The sequence below is a fragment of the Prinia subflava genome, chromosome Z (assembly GCF_021018805.1).
Source record: "Prinia subflava isolate CZ2003 ecotype Zambia chromosome Z, Cam_Psub_1.2, whole genome shotgun sequence".
In the NCBI taxonomy this organism is placed as follows: Eukaryota; Metazoa; Chordata; class Aves; order Passeriformes; family Cisticolidae; genus Prinia; species Prinia subflava.
Window position 1 is genome coordinate 65,227,444 of NC_086283.1, and position 17,605 is coordinate 65,245,048.

At 46.0% G+C, this 17,605-nt stretch overlaps 1 protein-coding gene across 1 annotated transcript; it reads right to left on the minus strand.

The window, feature by feature from the left end:
* Window positions 1–6,937: 6,937 nt before the first annotated feature.
* On the minus strand, window positions 6,938–16,298 carry LOC134563635 (thioredoxin). Its single transcript, XM_063421748.1, has 5 exons — window positions 16,135–16,298; window positions 10,195–10,299; window positions 9,471–9,530; window positions 8,600–8,665; window positions 6,938–7,151 (listed from the first exon to the last, which is right to left on the minus strand). The coding sequence occupies exons 1-5, from the start codon at window positions 16,156–16,158 to the stop codon at window positions 7,089–7,091; spliced, it is 318 nt and encodes a 105-aa protein (XP_063277818.1). The 5' UTR covers window positions 16,159–16,298; the 3' UTR covers window positions 6,938–7,088.
* Window positions 16,299–17,605: the final 1,307 nt, after the last annotated feature.

Genomic DNA, 17,605 nt, shown 5'->3' on the forward strand with positions numbered 1-17,605 from the left:
CAGGGTTTCACCCTGAACCCCTTGCAATAACCTGCTCAAAATATCTCGAGCATAGTCTAACATAATTCAACCAACACCCTCATATTTTTAAATTTTTATAAGATACAAGGGAATATACGGTGCAAAAGGCAGGAGCATTCCAAGAAAAATTAACCACTCAATTGAAAATTCTGAACCTCAAAATTCTGTCCCAAAACCACAACCCCCAAACAACGTGCCCTTTCCCCACAGAGGTCACAATGGCTACCATACATAAAACTGAGCCGTAGCAAACAATTCGTCTGAGTCCATGATTAACAGTCCGCTGGCTCTCAGCATCACACTGCTTCAGTCTGTCCTTGTCCAGCAGCTCCACAGGATCCAAAGTCTCTATGGAGGCCATATAGGAAAAGAGAAGATGCCAGTCCGTGTCCATGTCAATCAGATCTCGAAGAGGCTTCTGTGATGGGTGGCACTAGGGTGGCACAGGGTGCACAAGGTTTCAGGATCAAACAGGATCAGTCCAATGCACCTGAGGCAGCTCAGCAGACTTTCAGCGGCCACCTCCATGGCAAAGATCCCAGAACCTGAGGATAGAGAACTTAAAAAACACAAATTGAGCAATTGACTTTTTCTCAAAGAATGCATGCAACATAGGATGTGGACGTAGAAACCCACTGCAAGGTCCAAGGAAAACTGACCATAGCTATGTGGCAACATCAACACTTCCTACACTTGAGATGATGGCTGTACACCAGCCAGAGAATTTTGCTCTTGTTCTAGAGCTTGGGAAACTGTTTCGTCCCCCTGACGTCTTCGTCTTTTTCTTCGCCTCCGAGTTTTCGGGCTTGGCGTGGGCTCAGCATGACCCACTGCCTCGCATGTTTCTGCAGTATGGTCTGAACCCACACCTTGTGCGCAGAAAAACAAGGGAGTCACTTTCTGTGCCTCCTTTTCCTGTTCTCCACTAGGCTGAATATCTGCCTGTGTCTCATGTCCATCATCCTGCCTCTTTTCTGCCGGCTGTGAAGCAGCCGTTGGGGTCATCACCATAGACTCACAGGTGTTTAGAACTGCACAGGTCTGGACCATCTCCAGGATATTAGAAGTCTCTGGAATGGTTTCCAGGAGCCTCTGGCAAGCAGAATTAGCATGGCTTCTTGCTAATTGCTCCAAAATTATCATTGTCAAAGTTACATCCTCGACTCTCGTCTTTAAAAAATGCATCAGACGCGATATAAATTCATTAAAAGCTTCCTCTGGCTTCTGTGCTATGTCTAAGAAGTCTTCCTTTGGGGAGAAGGATAACTTGGTTTTTATCAATGCAGATATCCCTATGTATCTGCACGAATCTAAAACAATGAAAGAAAGGCCAGCTTGCACATCAGGGCAAGCATATTGACTCCTCCCCATAAGTAGGTCAACTCCGACCCCAAACAAGGGATCATCTCGAGGCAGGTGGCTATTTTTGACAGCCATTTGTCCAGCTAGGAATTTCCAATTTCTTTCAAAGGTAAAAACCTGTTGAGGTTCAAGCATCATTGTTGCAAGACCTCTTATTACAAAAGGAAAGATCAGATTCTCAAATTCTGCACTGATCCATTGAATTGCCTCAGTGAAGCTTATATTATTTTCTGCCACGTCCCTTGATAAGGGAAGCGGGACTGTCCATGATGGGTCATCATGGCTATGATGCTGTGGAACCACGACCACAGGTCCCTGAACTGGCTTGGGCAAAGTTGCATCTTCAGGCAGCAGCTCTCTTAGGTCAGCAGCCTGGTTCACCTGCGGACTAAAAGCCTCATCCGATTTCACGACAGGGAAAGCGTGCACATCAGACAACGCTTTTGCCCCGTTATCATCTCCCACAGCCGACCCGGCCCCGTAGGGGGGGTGGGCGGGGGACAGTGACTCGCTCAGACTCCTCTCTGAGCGGGGGGGCGATTGTCGCGCTGGGCAGGGAGGCGTGGCCGACCGGCCACAGCTTTCAGCTCCCGCCTGGCCAGCCGATGGGTCGGTGGCCGGGTCCAGAGCCGGCAGCAGCTCTGCGGCTCCAGCGCTCGGCCCCGTCCCCTCTGAACGGAGGGGGCATGCGGCGGTGCCGCGCGGCGGCGCGGGGGGGCTGTCCATCGCGGGTGGCCCCGCAGCAGCGGGCAGCGTTGCGCCCAGCCCTTCCCCCGCGGCGCCGGACCGGCACCGGACGCGTGGGGCGGGGCGCGGCGCGGTGGGCGGCGGCGGCGGCTCCGCTGCGGGCACCGCACGGACCGCCGGCGGCAGCGACCCCGCGCACAGCATTTGGCGCGGCGGGGGGACGGGGCAAGGAGGGGCCGTCACCGCCGCTCTCGCCTGCCGAATTCTGCGCGGAGCAGGTCGCGGCGGGACGGGGCGGGCCGGGGAGGCGGCGGCAGGGGGCGGCGCCGGCAGCGCCGGGGGCGGCGCGCACGGCGGCCCCCCCGGCTCCCCGCAGGGGGCCCGAGGCGGCGCGGCTCCGCGCGGCAGCTGCAGGGCGGACCCCGCAGCGGTGGCGGGCAGCGGGGGGGTCGCCGCGGCACGGCGGCCCGGGGCGGCGCGGGCGATCCCCCGCGCTCGGCGTGGGACCCGATGCCGAGCGCTCCGCCCCCTCGGCCCCCCAGCTCCCCGCCCGGCAAACCGCGCGGGGAGCGGACCGAAAAAAGCTTCCCCGCGCTTCCAAAAACCCCGCTGGGCGCGCCCAACCCCCGACATGGGGGTGGGGGTCTTCTGCATCGGCTCTAACGCTGCATCAGAGCAATCCTCGTCAGAAGCGACGGAGCTCGCAGGGGAGCTTCTGCTCTGTGTCGAAAACCCAGAATCAACTTCAAAGTCCTCTCCAGCCTCTTTTAGAAGTGGGAAGACTGTTCCCCAGATCCCTAGGAGAGCGCTAGCTCTCATATTTCCGTTCAGAACGGATAAAAAAGTTTTTCCCCCAGGGTTTTCCATGGGTCGATTGAGAGTGCTTTTTCAGCACTATAAAAAATTCCAAGTTTCTTTCCCCAGCTAAATAGTTCTCTCACGTGTTTCCTGGTTAAGTCAGCGTCACAGGACAACAAAAAGGAGTGGAGCAGTTCCATCATCAATCGTTCCTCTGAGAACATCGTGGGCTTCTTCTTTTTGCAGCTGTAGAAGGCAGATTTTTTTTCTTTCTTCTTTTTTCTTTCCTCACTAGCTTGCAACTTGACCACGTGGGCGCCAGTTATCACCGTGGAGGCCCAACCAGGAACACAGACTGGGGACACAGATTTGGGTGCAACAACAGCAGCAGGGCAGAAGACCTGCCCTTAGTTTATTTTTCCATTATATATCTGTGGCAAGGTGACCATGGATTGGAGAAGGGTATCGCCACCTCTCCTGTCACATTGGTCCAGGAGGCTGTCATTCAACCTCCCCTTGTCTTGGAGAAAGTATTCATAACATTGCCAATATTTACAAAACATGGTCCTGTGTTTACAATTCACCAGCGTGAGAAACTGCACGTTTCTCCTTTAATATGAACGCTCAGCAAACCAGGAAAATTCATGGCAACACAAGACCACATGAGAAAAAGCAGCTTGTAAGACACCTTCACCAGGTCAATCTCTCCCACCCTTCCCCAAGGGCCAGGGACCACCACATAGTCAATCCAGCAAGGATTTCAACAGTATGCTCCTCAAGCCAAATCCTTTGGTGGCTGAAAGCTGCATGTCAGTAGAGCACAACACAGAGGAGCTGCTATGTCAGTGTGGTTGACATTGGTAAAAAAAATAGAAGTAATTTTTTAGCTTCATAGATCTAACTAGTTCTGATGTATGAACAGTTATGAAATTAAACAATAAAATTATTACTAATACTGGAACCATTCCAGAGGGGAATCAAGGTCTAACTTCATTCAAGTCAAGGGAAGAATGGAAAGCAGATATGGCTAGCTGGAGTTGAAGTTAGGTTGACTACTGCAAGAGATCGAAGAGACATGTGGGTGGTTAAGCACTTCACATGCATGACATACACTTGCCCAAGTGCACAACAGCCCTTTCAGGACCCCTGGATGGAGGTAAGGAGTGTCACTATTCCAATTTGATCACACCCAGTTCACTTGTCCACTCACTGTGACCCCTTGGCTCTTCCTTTCATGTTACTTAGTCCTCTCTCATTAAGCTTAATTATTCCAGCCATGTGTTTTAATTGCTGTACTCAAGGAAGTACTTCTCTTCCTGTCTGCCAGTCCATTACAAGCAAGCTATGTAACAGACCTACAGATGAAAACATCTTGTTTTTCTTGTTTGACAGCAAGGCACAGATCCCAGCTGTGTCATAGCCAAATGACACAGACTGCAGTCATTGCCTGAGGGGTGAACTTCTTCCCGAAACTCTTATTCCCAGAAGAAATGGGAATTTCTTTCCATGTTGTTTTTTTTTTCTGCCATGCACATCATTTACCAAACATTCAAGTCAGTTGGTCATCTACCCACCACCCCCTTACAGGCATCTTTGCAGATCACTGCATCTTAGCAGCCAATTCTGCTCATGCAAGCAGCAGACCACAGAGTTTAATGAAAGAGTGAATGCTGTGCTACTGCCTGACGCTTAGCAATACTAGCCTCACACCTTCACACAAAAAACAAGCAAAAAAATGCACCCACTGAGCTTTCTATGAAGTATCATTACTTAATACTCATGTGGGAGGGCATATGGCCCTAGGCTTCAGCAAGGATACTCATACCCATTCCATTTAGAACAAAATGTTTATTTGCTATACCTAGGCTTGTTAAAGACCAAAACACCCTCTCATTGCCTGTTGAAAGACTGAAGCCAGTTCCCATCCTGAACTAGGGTTCTCTCCTCCCAGCAGGAGCACTTTTGCTCTAGGAACTAAGATCCTTACATGTAACAAGAACAAACCATAGGCTTTGCTTTCCATTACCTGTAACAACAAGGACAAACTGCAAACAATCAAATTCTGGTCTAACTCTGCATTTGAGGACCATGCATTTTTTCCTTTAAAGGGAAAGTTTACCTAACATGGACATCCTCACTGCATATTCCTCAAAGTGCCAAGCCTTAAAGAACATCTTTCAAATTAGGCTATGCAGGTTATTTTCATCATAGTATGCCTACATACCAGTTCTTGGGAGGGTAAGATATTGCAGCACAGGAAGCTGAACTCACTGCCCTTTTAAGAACTGCTTTGTACCCCTTGCTTCAGCACAATAGGTATTCCAACTATTTTGGTCTTCCCAATCCTGACTTGAATTTCCAGTCACTGTCACCTGGATTGTCCAAGGCTACTACAGAGCAGCATCTTATTAAAAAAGTAAATAAAGCATTAGGTTAAACTCAACACACAAGGAGCAATGCACCACTGACTGCACCTTTCCCCTGCAACCACCTGATCTGGTCTTGCCTCAGCAGAAATACTGTATGTTGCAGCACACTTCAGTATTATTTCTTAAGGATGGAGTGGGATGCCAGGGACTCTTACTGAACTTCATCTGGATCTTTCAGCAGGAATCTTTTAAACCTTTCTTGCTCAGTTACTGCCCAAAGGGAATAAGTAGGACATGCAGAAACTGCTTTCAAAAGCAATGCTTGTTTGCAGATGGTGTGGTGTTCATAGTGCATTCTTGTTACAGTATGATTTTATTCTCTCCTCACATGTCTTATCATGGCACCACTTGCAGCAGTGGTTTTCCATTTACTTTTTAACTGTTCAAACATGCAGCTGCACTTCCCTTAGTCAAATGGCCAGAGCTACATGGAAAATATTTCCCATGTTCTTCTCATTGCATATTCATAATTCAGAACCTATATCCAAGAACCCTGATGGCTCATCCTCACATAAAGGGTGTGGCCACTTCTTGGACTAGAAAAATCTTGTTTCAAATTGGGAACATATCTATTAAGTTGTTCAAGGCCCCCAGTCCTCCAGAACCATCAAGAAATTCATACATGCTTTTCAGCTGAGTGTAAGGCTGAGTCATGGGTGATTTCCCTACCACAAAGTCAAGAGGCTCACTCATTCGACATTGTTTGCATATGCAGCAGGAAGCCTAGCTTTTCCATGAGTGATATTCAGTGAGCAGCACAGCTCACTAAGTTGTACCTACTGCTAGCTACAGCCATGCTGAGAGCTTAACTGAGTTCTTATACAGGACAACATCCAAGCCAGCAAGGAACTGCAGTGGTTAAAACACAGTCCCCCTTGGCTACAGTGCCAAGAGTAGGTGAATGGCAGATATAGAAAGGCTGGCAGGTCAGCATTTATCTAGACAGACTGTTTCAGGATTGGAGGACAATAGAGTCCAGTTTACTGTTCCAACACAATGTCAAATGTGTTCTAAGAGTGCAACAGTGCACTCAAGTGAAAATTACAAGAGTATATAAATCTAAAATTCTCTTGACCTTAAGACACTACAAGTTTTACTACTTCAGTCATTTGTTCCAGACTATTGCCTAGGAACAAAGTAGCCCAACTCAGACTTAATACACTTTTTTACTAATAGAACCAGAAGGTACACATCCCAACAGCAAGGCAAATTGAAAAGGCAAAACAAGAGCAAGTCCAAGTCCTACCTTGCACTTCCATGTTAGGATTGGTCTTATGCTCTGGAAGGACAAGTTTTAGCTTTGAAGTCTAAAATGCAGGTTGAAACATTTTAAAAGTCCTTTAACTAAAAAGATGCAATGAAAGAAAAAACTATCCCACCCATGACTACCCTCTTTTCTCCAACTCCTCTTTCTGTGTTTGTAAACCAGATTACAGCCTGGCGACTACCTTCTGAGTAGGGTGTCAATAGACTCCTCCTAAAGCAACTATCATGGCTATCCCAAGCCAACAATAGATGAGGTTGCCTTTGACAAGTCTTTGTATACAGACAGTACTTCTTTAACACAGCAAAACCTGACACTCACCCAAACATTATGAAATTCCTAAGATTTTTGTTAAACACAGAGCAATATCCAAAAGTGAAGTTTATACTTTATTGTACTCATATACATGGACAAAGGAGGTAGTTCGCACTACCTAATCTAGCTAGCTTGTTTAGGATTTTCTTTTTAAGTAGAAAAGTTGTAATTTAGCCAAAGCAGTCATGCTTCAATATTTTCATGGCTGGAGATTAGACTAGACTTTTAATGGTCTCTTCCAGCTTCTCTTTATTGGCCCCAGAGAACTCCTGCACCTGTAAAGAAAGATTGATTTTTAGAACTCTTGCATTCAATGCTTCTTAACATTAATTGCATAGCATCCAGTTACATACACACGTATTCAACTCTGCTAAAAACTAAAATTTTTCCCACCCTCAAAAGAGGGAGTATTTTGCAGATGTTAATGTATTTATTTCCCACTCAATTCAACTCATGCAAAAGTTGAGACAAAAGACTATCGAAATTCACTTCCAGACTACCATTGATCCTGAATTAATATTCTGTAAAACTCAAAAAGAGGCTTGAAGAGACTCTGAAGGTTCTCACATATCAGACACAGCTCAAAGTCACCCTGAGTTTCTCAGGACTCTACCAATCAAATTGTGGAAGGACTGTTCCAAATGACCTATCCCTGTGTACTTAGCTTCTCCTGAGACAACAGTTCTTGCAACCTACAGGGCAGAAAGATAGAGGCAACATTCATCTGCTGTCTCAAAAACAGCAGCTCTGTCCTCCTGTATCTACAGAGGTGCATGGTACAGAGCAGACTACACTACAGGCCATGAAACTGCTTGCTTGATACAGAAAGCCACACATTGGCTGTCATAATGTAATCACAATTTTTCTAATATCAGGAAGTTGCAGAAGTTCACCCTAACAGAACTGTCAAAGGTACATACTGACCCCATACTGAACTGAAAGTCATCCTACATGTGACACTCAACTATCCAAGGTGCAATTCCATTGCCTTCAGCAATGAAACTTACATTCAAGCATTGTTTTCCTTTAGAAAAGCCTACTTCAGCTTGCTTAGCAAACTAAAAGCCTAAGACAACACATTCTGCTCAGCAAGTTACATTCTCTCAGCAAGGCAGAGAGCTACTCAAACTACCCTGCACAGGCAGCCCACTGTGCTGTCAGAGCACAATCTGCACCCCATCTCATGCATCTCTTAGCAGAGCAGACATAAAGATCTATTCAGTCCTCCAACAGGGACATGACCTTCACTTCAAAGGTTATACAGCCCCTCTGTGAAATAAACGAAACAGTTGTTTGTTGTATATAACCTCAGCCAGGTTAGAGACTTCTGTTTGGGTGGGACTCCGTAGGCACCTATAGTCATGTCTCAATTTGAACACAAGCTGCATCCAGATAACAAACACTGACCAAGTAAAAAGTGGGGTGCATTGACCAGCAGTCTTAACACAGACATCTCACCCCACTGTCTCTCATGAAACTGTCCGTAAAGCTGACCTGTAGCTAACTCAGCTCACTGCCTCTGAACAACACAATCTACATCACCAGTTAACTACTGGTTACATTTGCTGCAGTACTAAGATGAACTTGCTCACTCTCAGGGGTGTCTTAATGCTAGTGGTACCACAGAGACATAATCAAGAGAAAGCACACTACGCAGTCCCACTCCCAATCTCCTTTCAAGTGATCAGCTTGTCTACTCCAGTTCCAAAAAGGCAGAGCCTACCTTCTCTTTATTCTTATAGAACTGGAACGTTGGCATGCATTTCACATCACAGTGTGAAGCAACATCCTGAAAGAGACAAAAAACCATCTTCAACTGGGCATATTCTTAAGGATGTTAAATTTAGAACCCACTCTAGCTGACTTCTGTTTAAGTGACAGGGTGAAGTCATTACTACTCAAGTTAAAGCAAAAGCACTTCCGCTAGTCCATCACTAGCAAAACCAGTGCAGTGTTAACATCTCCCCGAAGTAAGCCTTAAAGATCCCTTCTGTAACATTTAATTCATGCAATAGCAAAAACCTTAACCTGTACTCTGTGTTTGCAAAACAACAAACAGACCTCTGCATCAAAACAGATGCAGTCTGCTTGTAAGACCCAAGAGCCCCACGGCAATGCTGGCACTTCCATGTGATATTTTTCAAGTACCTATGTGACAATAGTGAAACTGTAATACAGCAGACATTTTATTGCACTTAATTCCAGATAATAATTTCATTTTTAATAACAGAGGGAATGGTGCCAAGAGCAGTGGAGGGACCAGACAGATCAGTAGGTTGTGAACCATTACATTTAAGGAAGATTGCATCAAAGCAGCTTAAGACCTTAGACTAATGCTCCATCCCAAAGGGTCAGTGCTTCCAAGTTATCTCACACGTGCTATAGGACTTTAAGTGTGCTGATAACCAAGACAGTGTGTTCTGTTCGGATGTTTTAGCTGGAAAATCATTCTTTCCAGCTAAATCCCTGTGATTCAATTTTAAGTTAAAGTAAACTCGTTTTGTTTCAGTATGTGTGAAGACATTTTGAATTCTTGTCTGTCACTTGTGTAGAAGTCCTTAGCTGTCCTCCCTCAGCACTACCCCAGACCTTACCTGGGCATCATCCACATCGATTTCTATGAACACCACATCAGCATACTTCTCACCCAAACTCTAGAAAGAAATAAAAAGAGCTATGCAGTTGCAGTGCTCTAGGAAAGATTCCTGAAAAGATGTGTTCATATAAATTGAAAGGCTGGTACTTCTTGAACTGCTAGTGAAATATACTTTGTTATCTTAAAGCAGCTATTTTACTGCCAGAGAGAAAATTTCATGTTCTGCTGCAGACTGTTTCTGGAGGAGTCTGTGGAAACATCTTCTCCCCACAAAGACTCAAATATCCCAAGACATAGGTGGAAGACCTTCTCTTTCACCCTTCAGCTTATCACCAAAAGATGCTACAGCATCTCATACCTTATCAGGAGTAACACGGCCACCTAAACACAGCCGGAGAAGTATGTTAACCGTGTACAGAAGGATAAGCATTGTTTCCTCTCTATCCCACTGCTTGAGGCAATGCAACTGGCAGGTCTCTATGGACCTGAAATGCATGTAAGCACCTGGACAAAAGCTAAACCTCATAGTAGTTCCTAGCTATATCAACAGTCAGTCTATTTCATTGGTAGTCTTAAAAACAGATACTTCTGCAACATCTCACTTATCCAGAAAATGCTGCCAATCACATAAGGCAAAAGGAACTTTCCTCCATGTTATTGTCAAGCAATACAAACATCAGTATACAATTTAATGCAGAAATAAACCCAGAAAAACTACTTACATGGAAAAAAGGCTTGATCATTTTGCATGGTCCACACCATGTTGCAGAGAAATCAACTACTATAAGCTTATCACCGGCAGATTTCAGCTCTTCCTCAAATTCAACCTACAAAAAAAAAAAATTTGAACACATTGATGATTTCTCCTCTCCTTTCCTAAATCATACAAGACTAATCCCAATGCTGGCTTGCTCTCAGAACTAATACAATAATCATTATGGCAATTCTTTAACAACTGGGTTATTTGTACCATCATGTAAGTGCTTCAGTATGAATTGTTTTCATTGGTGCTAGCAGCAGCCAGTGTCTGATGAGTCACCAATTAGAAAAGAACCACAATGCTCAAACTCACTGAATTGTGGAAACAAGCTAGAAATTCTCTAGTTATGATACTCAACTCTGACAGTTCTGTGTTATTCCCAAAATATGATCCTTAGAGGGTTTTATAATCCATATTCTCATTTCTGTCTTGGCAGTAAGACTTCCATTTTCTCTGGGACAGACTTCCCTCTGCAGAATTTGAAAAGGACAGACACAAACTTCTGTATAGTCCTCCACTCTGGTGACTTTTCCAATCAATGACTAACATTAAAATGATATTGTGTGTTTTATTTTAAAGCATGTTTTCAAGAGCAGCCTCATAGGATAGTTATTTTACTAACTGAACCCACATTTGACATCACTAGCCAAAGCAATACTACACATACAGACTACACAACTAAATGTGTACAGACTACCCAATACTTATTCAGAGTCTTCAAGTCTGTGTGTTGCACTTAGTCACACAAATAATTTCTGGACAATACGTCTTGGAACTAAACATCCTTACATGCCGTTACTCATTTTTGCTGGTCAAAAAGTGAATGCTTTAATAGAACTGAAAAATAATAAAAGCAATAAATATTTGTATGCTAGCAAAAGGCAAACAAATATCTCAGGCAGAAGCAGAAAGTGCTGATCATCTACTTCCTGATTCTGTCTTTGTCAAAGAAAGTACAAGCCGCTTCAATAATTTTCAAATTTGTTGTCTTGGCAATCAAGCTTAAGGAAAGCTGTTAGTATAAACTTCAAAAGATGGCTGCTTTAGTCCCCCTCAACTTAATGAGGTGAAGCACTGGAGTCCTGTCAGCAACAGCTGACAGAAAGCAGTATGGTTACTGCCAGAGGTACACAGGAGTTTGTTTTGCTGTGCAGGAGTCAACTAATTCATACCTGCTTTTGCAATTAGCCACAATAAGTTGCGACTTTAGTAAGCTAAAGAACATCATGCAGGTGAGGAACCAAAAGTCAAACTGGACATGAACATACTCAACAATCAAGAAGAAATCCTGCATGAGCTTTCTTATGTACATATAATCATATGTGAAAGTCTTCACAGCTTCCTGTAAGTTCAAATACACTCAGCATTACATCTCCCTGTTAACAGATGTTTTCCCCCCCTCGTAGCTCTCTTCAGAGGCACAGCATCCTTGTTGGTTTTTCCATCCTTGCATCTTGGACAGTCATAGTCTACTCTGCTACAAGACCAGTAGTAACACTCCACACCACCTATTCTCATTCTGAAAAAGATAGGAACAGTTAAGTTTTCTTATCTCCCTATATTCCCCTACTCCTGTACCAACATAGTATGCATTCCTGTGCCCATTCCCACCAACAATGTTTAATGTCCCTGTATACAGCAATCCACCCTCACTGCTCCCTCCCAGTACTTACTTATGCTGTAAGTTCCTCAGTCAAGCCTCACTCCTTTTGGCCTTGAATTCCTACTACTGATTTTTGGTATAGCATCTCAGACCTCGGCACTGTAACATCACCACGCTATTGGTTCCACTTCCCGCAGCTGCCAGTTAGACCATCCTCTTTTAACCCCGAAGTCTCCTGTCCAGCTACATAATTACTGTGTTCTGCAAAAGGAAGCCCAGCCCTGGAATGCATTCATCATATGACTACACACCTCAGGTTAGCTACTGCACAGAACAAAGGGAAAGTGGGATGGCATCATAATTACAGCTGGACATATACCATTCACCACTGGTGACCTGGTCCTGACTACAAGTCAGGTGTTACCCTGCAAATCATCGCTACTATCAGCCCAAATTGCTGCAGAACAGTGAAAGATGCTGGGTCCAAAGGCATTACCCCTACAAGTTAAAAATTATTGAACTAGCGAGAAGTTCTGGAAGTTCTTCTAGTGAGCAGCATTTCCCTGGAGGAAGGAAGACAGCAGCAGGAACAAAACAAAAAGCAAGTTGCTTGACCTGTCCAACTGACTTCACTAGTTGTCTTTCATGTTAACTGTAAAATGACAAGCTTTTTAATAAAAAACTAAATAATATCTGTTACAAGAAGGGGAACCTCCCATCACAAGACGATTTTGTCACGCTTTGAGAGGATCTTACAGCTTCGTTAAACAGCATTTTCTCCAGGTAGCAGCTCAGTGGGAAACCTCAGCTAGCATGCTGGTCAGTATTGGTTTGTTCTTTGTGGTATGTTTCGGGTGGGGGGAGGCTTTGTGTGTGTTTTTGTTGTTGTTTGTTTTTTCTTAAAATATTTAACTACAACCTCCCTGAGCACATGCAAGACCTCAGTTTAGTTGTATTGTTTTCCAGCAGAAAAGGGCATGCTGCCTTTAACAAACACATTGGTAGCAGGCATTTGTTTCCAAGGGACAAGTAAGAATAATGAAAATGAAAGCCTCTGGTTCCTTACAGAAGAAGAAAGAAGAAGAAAGCCCCAGAAGTTCTCATTACAGAAGAAAGCCCCAGAAGTTCCTTACACCATGCAACACTTCAAAAAGGAAGCTGCTGGCTACAGATGGTGCTGAAAGGAGTCTGCTGCTGCTGCTCTCAGCAATAGATAATACAGGTCCACACTGGCAGATTTGATAAAAGCTTAGTTGTAAATATAATTTTCAACATATACCAAGTCACCCTTGAACTTGCCCAGTCATCAGCTGACTACCAATGGTTACTGAGTAATTTAGTGAGGTTTTTTAAATACAGAAGCTAGCATAAACAGACCAAAGGTTCAACTCCCTGAACTCCATGGCACACATCACCTCTAAAATGTCACTTACAGCAAAAGCTGCAATTTTTCAGTATTTTCTTTAACTCAAATAACAATAGAAGCAGCTGGAATGAAGAGAAAAGCTTTGGCAGCCCATATTTTTAAGTTTATACACTCCATTAGCTTTGACTATCAAAGACAGTATGTCCCATAGTCAAACCCTCTTACAAGTTACACTAGTCACTCCTCTCAAGGCCAATATAAAACAACCAAAATACTGCTCTTGTGCTATAGCAGGTACTACAGAGGGATCAGTCAACCATCCTGAAAGTAGCCATTCCTCAGAAGCTAGTCTGTTTCTGAAGAGGTGTGCAGGGAGAAGGGCCACATCTAGCTTTAGCTAGCTTTCGCTCACAGAAGCTCTTGCAGACAGTGCAATAATGGGTTTTCCCTTTTGTATCAGAGAAGAATACAATACTGCTTTACTGAAAATAGGAATTAATCCAGAAACCCCAGCTGCACTGTGCTCGCATACTCTGGGTGTCACTAACGTTAAAATGCTGATATCAGCATGACTTTTGAGTTCACACTCTCCATGAATGAGTAACAGAAGTTTGCCTTAACTACGATTTAACTATAGCAGACTATTAATCAATACTCATACCTAAGGAGCTAACTTAGAGCAGGCTCCTCCTCCAGAGGCAGGTTTGACTTGCCATGTTTAATTTGTTCCTGTGTGTAACAAAATCTCAAACGTTACACCAACAGCGTGCCCCTCCTGTGTCACCATAAACAGAGAAAGGGGAAGAGACGAAAATCAGAACAATTCAAGCTTGCATTCACACACCATTCTCTTCCCAGGTCCTGAATAGTAAGGCATTTCATTCATCTTAAGGAGCTTCCGGCGTTCCCCTGGTTTTTGAGCTGTAGTCACAAGCGTTAGTTTGTATATTTATGTATCAGACGCCAACACTTCCGCGGTCCAGTGGGAGAGGCCTGACATTTATAAAGCTAACTGACTGCAGAAGACCACAGCCTCGAAAAAAAACTTGGATGTGTGAGAGACTGGAAAGACTGTGGTCTCAAAACATTTTGGGGTACAAATGTGTGGGGGAAGGGGCAGGTCAGGCCTTGCTCTGGTGAGGCAGGACACTGCCCATCCCTAGAGCCTGTATCCCAGACACGCAGTGTCCACCAATCACGGGCACACTGGAGGCAAGGAGTACCTAAGGACAAGCATGCTGCTAGTGTATGTCTCGACCCTACCTCCTCTCTGAATTTCTGTCAGATTAACACTACTGGGACCCAGCAGTTAGTAGCTATATGTGCTCTTTTTAATGTCTTTTCTTTCTTTTAATTCCCTCTCCTCAGAATTTTTGAGTAACTTGAAATCAAACGGGCTTAGAGTTTGCTAAGTTGAATGGGTTAAGTTAATGCTTTGAGAAGTGTTTTAAGTTGACTGAATGTTGCACTAAAACCTTTCGCCAAAGTTCTCTGATTTTCTAAAGTTGCCAGTAAAGTTTTGTTGTTGTTGTTGTTTCTGACCTCTTGAGACTATCTGGTCGGTATTTCTTCCCTGTGTCTAACTCAGAGTACAAGAACAACTATAAGCCCTGTTAAAGACCTTGTTGAGTGACTTTTTGTGGCCTTAGAGGATGCTCATCACTTGCAGATGCCTCAAAATACGATCAAACTGACACTTGCACCAAATTTCAAGTTCAAAAGGTAAGACTAGCCCAACAGGAATTTTCCTGAAATGAAGAGCTTGCTAAGTTTGCATGGAGAATATTTTTTGAGACTTGGGTTCCTAAGTTACAGCTAACAAATACTCTATTGTTGTCTATTAACCATCTAGCTAGCTGCTGTGCACAAGACCACATGCTATTTCATCACCAGCAGGGTATTCTCCATGTGTTGGTCTAGGCTTTATTACTATTCTGTACCTCAGAGCCACTGATGTGTTTTTATTCACAGAATCATCCAAACAGTGATGTGCTGCATTAGGGCTGTGAATATCTCAGAAAGCACCATAACAAAGGAAATGCTTCTTATGCCAGCAACTCCTGCTGTTTAAGTATGGGGAATGGGCTATAGCAGTTCCTTTCAAGTCAAGAATGGATGAACTTTTCCAGGATGTTCTGCCCAGAAATGCAACAGAACTTAGGCCAAACTCTAAGAAAGCCACCTGGTCCCCTACACACTAGCAATACATAAGGCAAATCGGAACTACTAATTTAGGGTACTGGATCACAAAATCGGTTAGGCTGGAAAAGACCTCCGAGATCATCGAGTCCAACCTGTGACCCAACACCAACCACACTGTCAACCATACCACGGCACTCAGTGCCACGTCCAATTCTTTAAACATCTGCGGGGACGTGACTCAACCACCTCGCTGCGAAGCCCATTCCAACACCTAATCATCCTGTATTTTAAGAAATTCCTCCTAATGTCCGACCTAAATCTCCCCTGACGCAGCTCAAGGCTGTGTCCTGTCCTGTCGCTACAGCGCCCTGCTACCTACATGAGAAACGAAACCTTTCCATTAAGATTTTGAAGTGCGATGGGCAGCAGCCTGTCATATCGTGACATTGCATCACCTCCCTGCTCGTTCCGACTCCCCGGAGCCTCAGGTCGTGCAGTTATTTGTTCCCTCCCTCCGGTCTGACCGAACCCTCCGCGCGGTTTCCCCCGTTCCCGCCGCATGGGTGAAGCAGGCTCCGCCTGCCCGGGCAGCACACGGGCTCTCCTCCGCCATCTCCCGCAGGCCAAGGCCTCTCGGGAGCCCAGGGAAGCCCGAGCAGGGTCGCTCGCCTGCCAAGGTGGCCCCGGCAGCGCTCCCCCCCCGTTCGCCCGCCCGCCGGGGAGTGATGCTCGTCCCACCGCCCGCGCCTCTCACGGCGAAAGGACATGGCCGCCTCGCCGATCGGACTCACCAGGCTGCTCACGATCTTCACCATGGCGGCGACGGCTGGGAAAGGAGGGTCGGTGGCGTAAATGCGAGAAACCAAGAGCTCCGTGCCCGTACTCGGCTCGGTTTCCTCCTCCTCCGCCTCCCGCCGTCCCAGCGCTTCTCCCGCGCCGCCCCGGCCGCCCTTTTATGCCCAGCCCCGCACCGCACCGCGCATGCGCGGGGCCCGGCCCGACCCGCCTGCTGCCGCTCCCCGCGCGCCCCCGCCCCCGGCGCCGCTGGGGCTCGGAGGGCCGGGGGGCCCCGCTGAGGGGGGGCGGCGGGGCTGCGGGCCGAGACCCGCCCGCTCGGCAGCCCCGGCCGGGAAGGGGAGGCTGCGTTCCTGCCGGCTGCCAGGGGCAACAGCAGCAGCAGCAGCGGAAGAAAGGAAAGCCCAGGAAGGCTGGAAAAGTGCTGTGTAACGATGAGCAGGAAGTGCTCGGCCTCCCCCCCCGCGTCCCCCGCCGAGCGGCTCTGTCTGACGCGGCGCTTTGCTCGCCTTACGAGAAAGGGAGCTGGTGTTGCTCGTAGTGAGGGCAGAGCGGGGCTGCCGCAGAGCTGGAAGACGGGAATAAAACACGGTGGTTTTTTTTTTCCTTTTTCCTTTTTTCCCCTTGTTGTTTTCTTTCCCACCACCAAAAGCACGGAGTGCCCCCGATTCTCTGTGGGATGCGGGCCTTTCTGCAGCGCAGAAGGCTCAGAGACGCGAGCTGTCCTTGCCCGGGGTGAACACGGACCGTCTCCTGTAGCTCCCTTCATGGAGGCACTCAGCCAGAACCAGAAAGACTCCTCATGGAAACAGCTCAGCCTTCCCATCCGGGGAACTTAAGTTCCCATTTAGTTTATTTCTCTGTGTTCTGGAGATATCCTTTGTTTCACCACATGCTGCCCACTGCCCACTCCACCACGTCTGCCGCAGCCCTCCTCTCCTGTTTGGCTGGTGGGATTTAATGTTGGACTCTGGAGGTTGCTGACTCCAGCCCTCACTGCAGGGGACACGGGAAAGGTTAGGTTTCGGGATATTGGTGCCGAGTGTGTCACAAATGGGCTGCTTCTGCAGGTTTTAGCAGCTGGGTTACCAGCCTGTGAAAAGTTTGCTCTGGGATACAGCTGAACAGAGGATGGGAAGACTTAGTACAAGTCCTGGATTAAAAGCACACTTCTTCCTTAAAAAGAAAACAAAACACAGTTTGGCTTGGATACAGATACCAACCCATTCCAACAGGATGTGCCTTCATATGTTGCTTTGCTTGTGGTGGAAACTATGTAAGTAATTTTTTTATTTTGGAAGTTTATTAAGTGTGTAGTATACTACAGCAGCAGAACTAGTAAGCTCTTTTCTGGCCCTGTGGTTGCCATCCGCTTTGCTCAACATTAATTGCAGCATAGCAGGCCACTGCCTGTCTGCCTCTTTCCAGACCTGTTTGGTTTTGTCTGCCTGAAACACTTTCGATGCT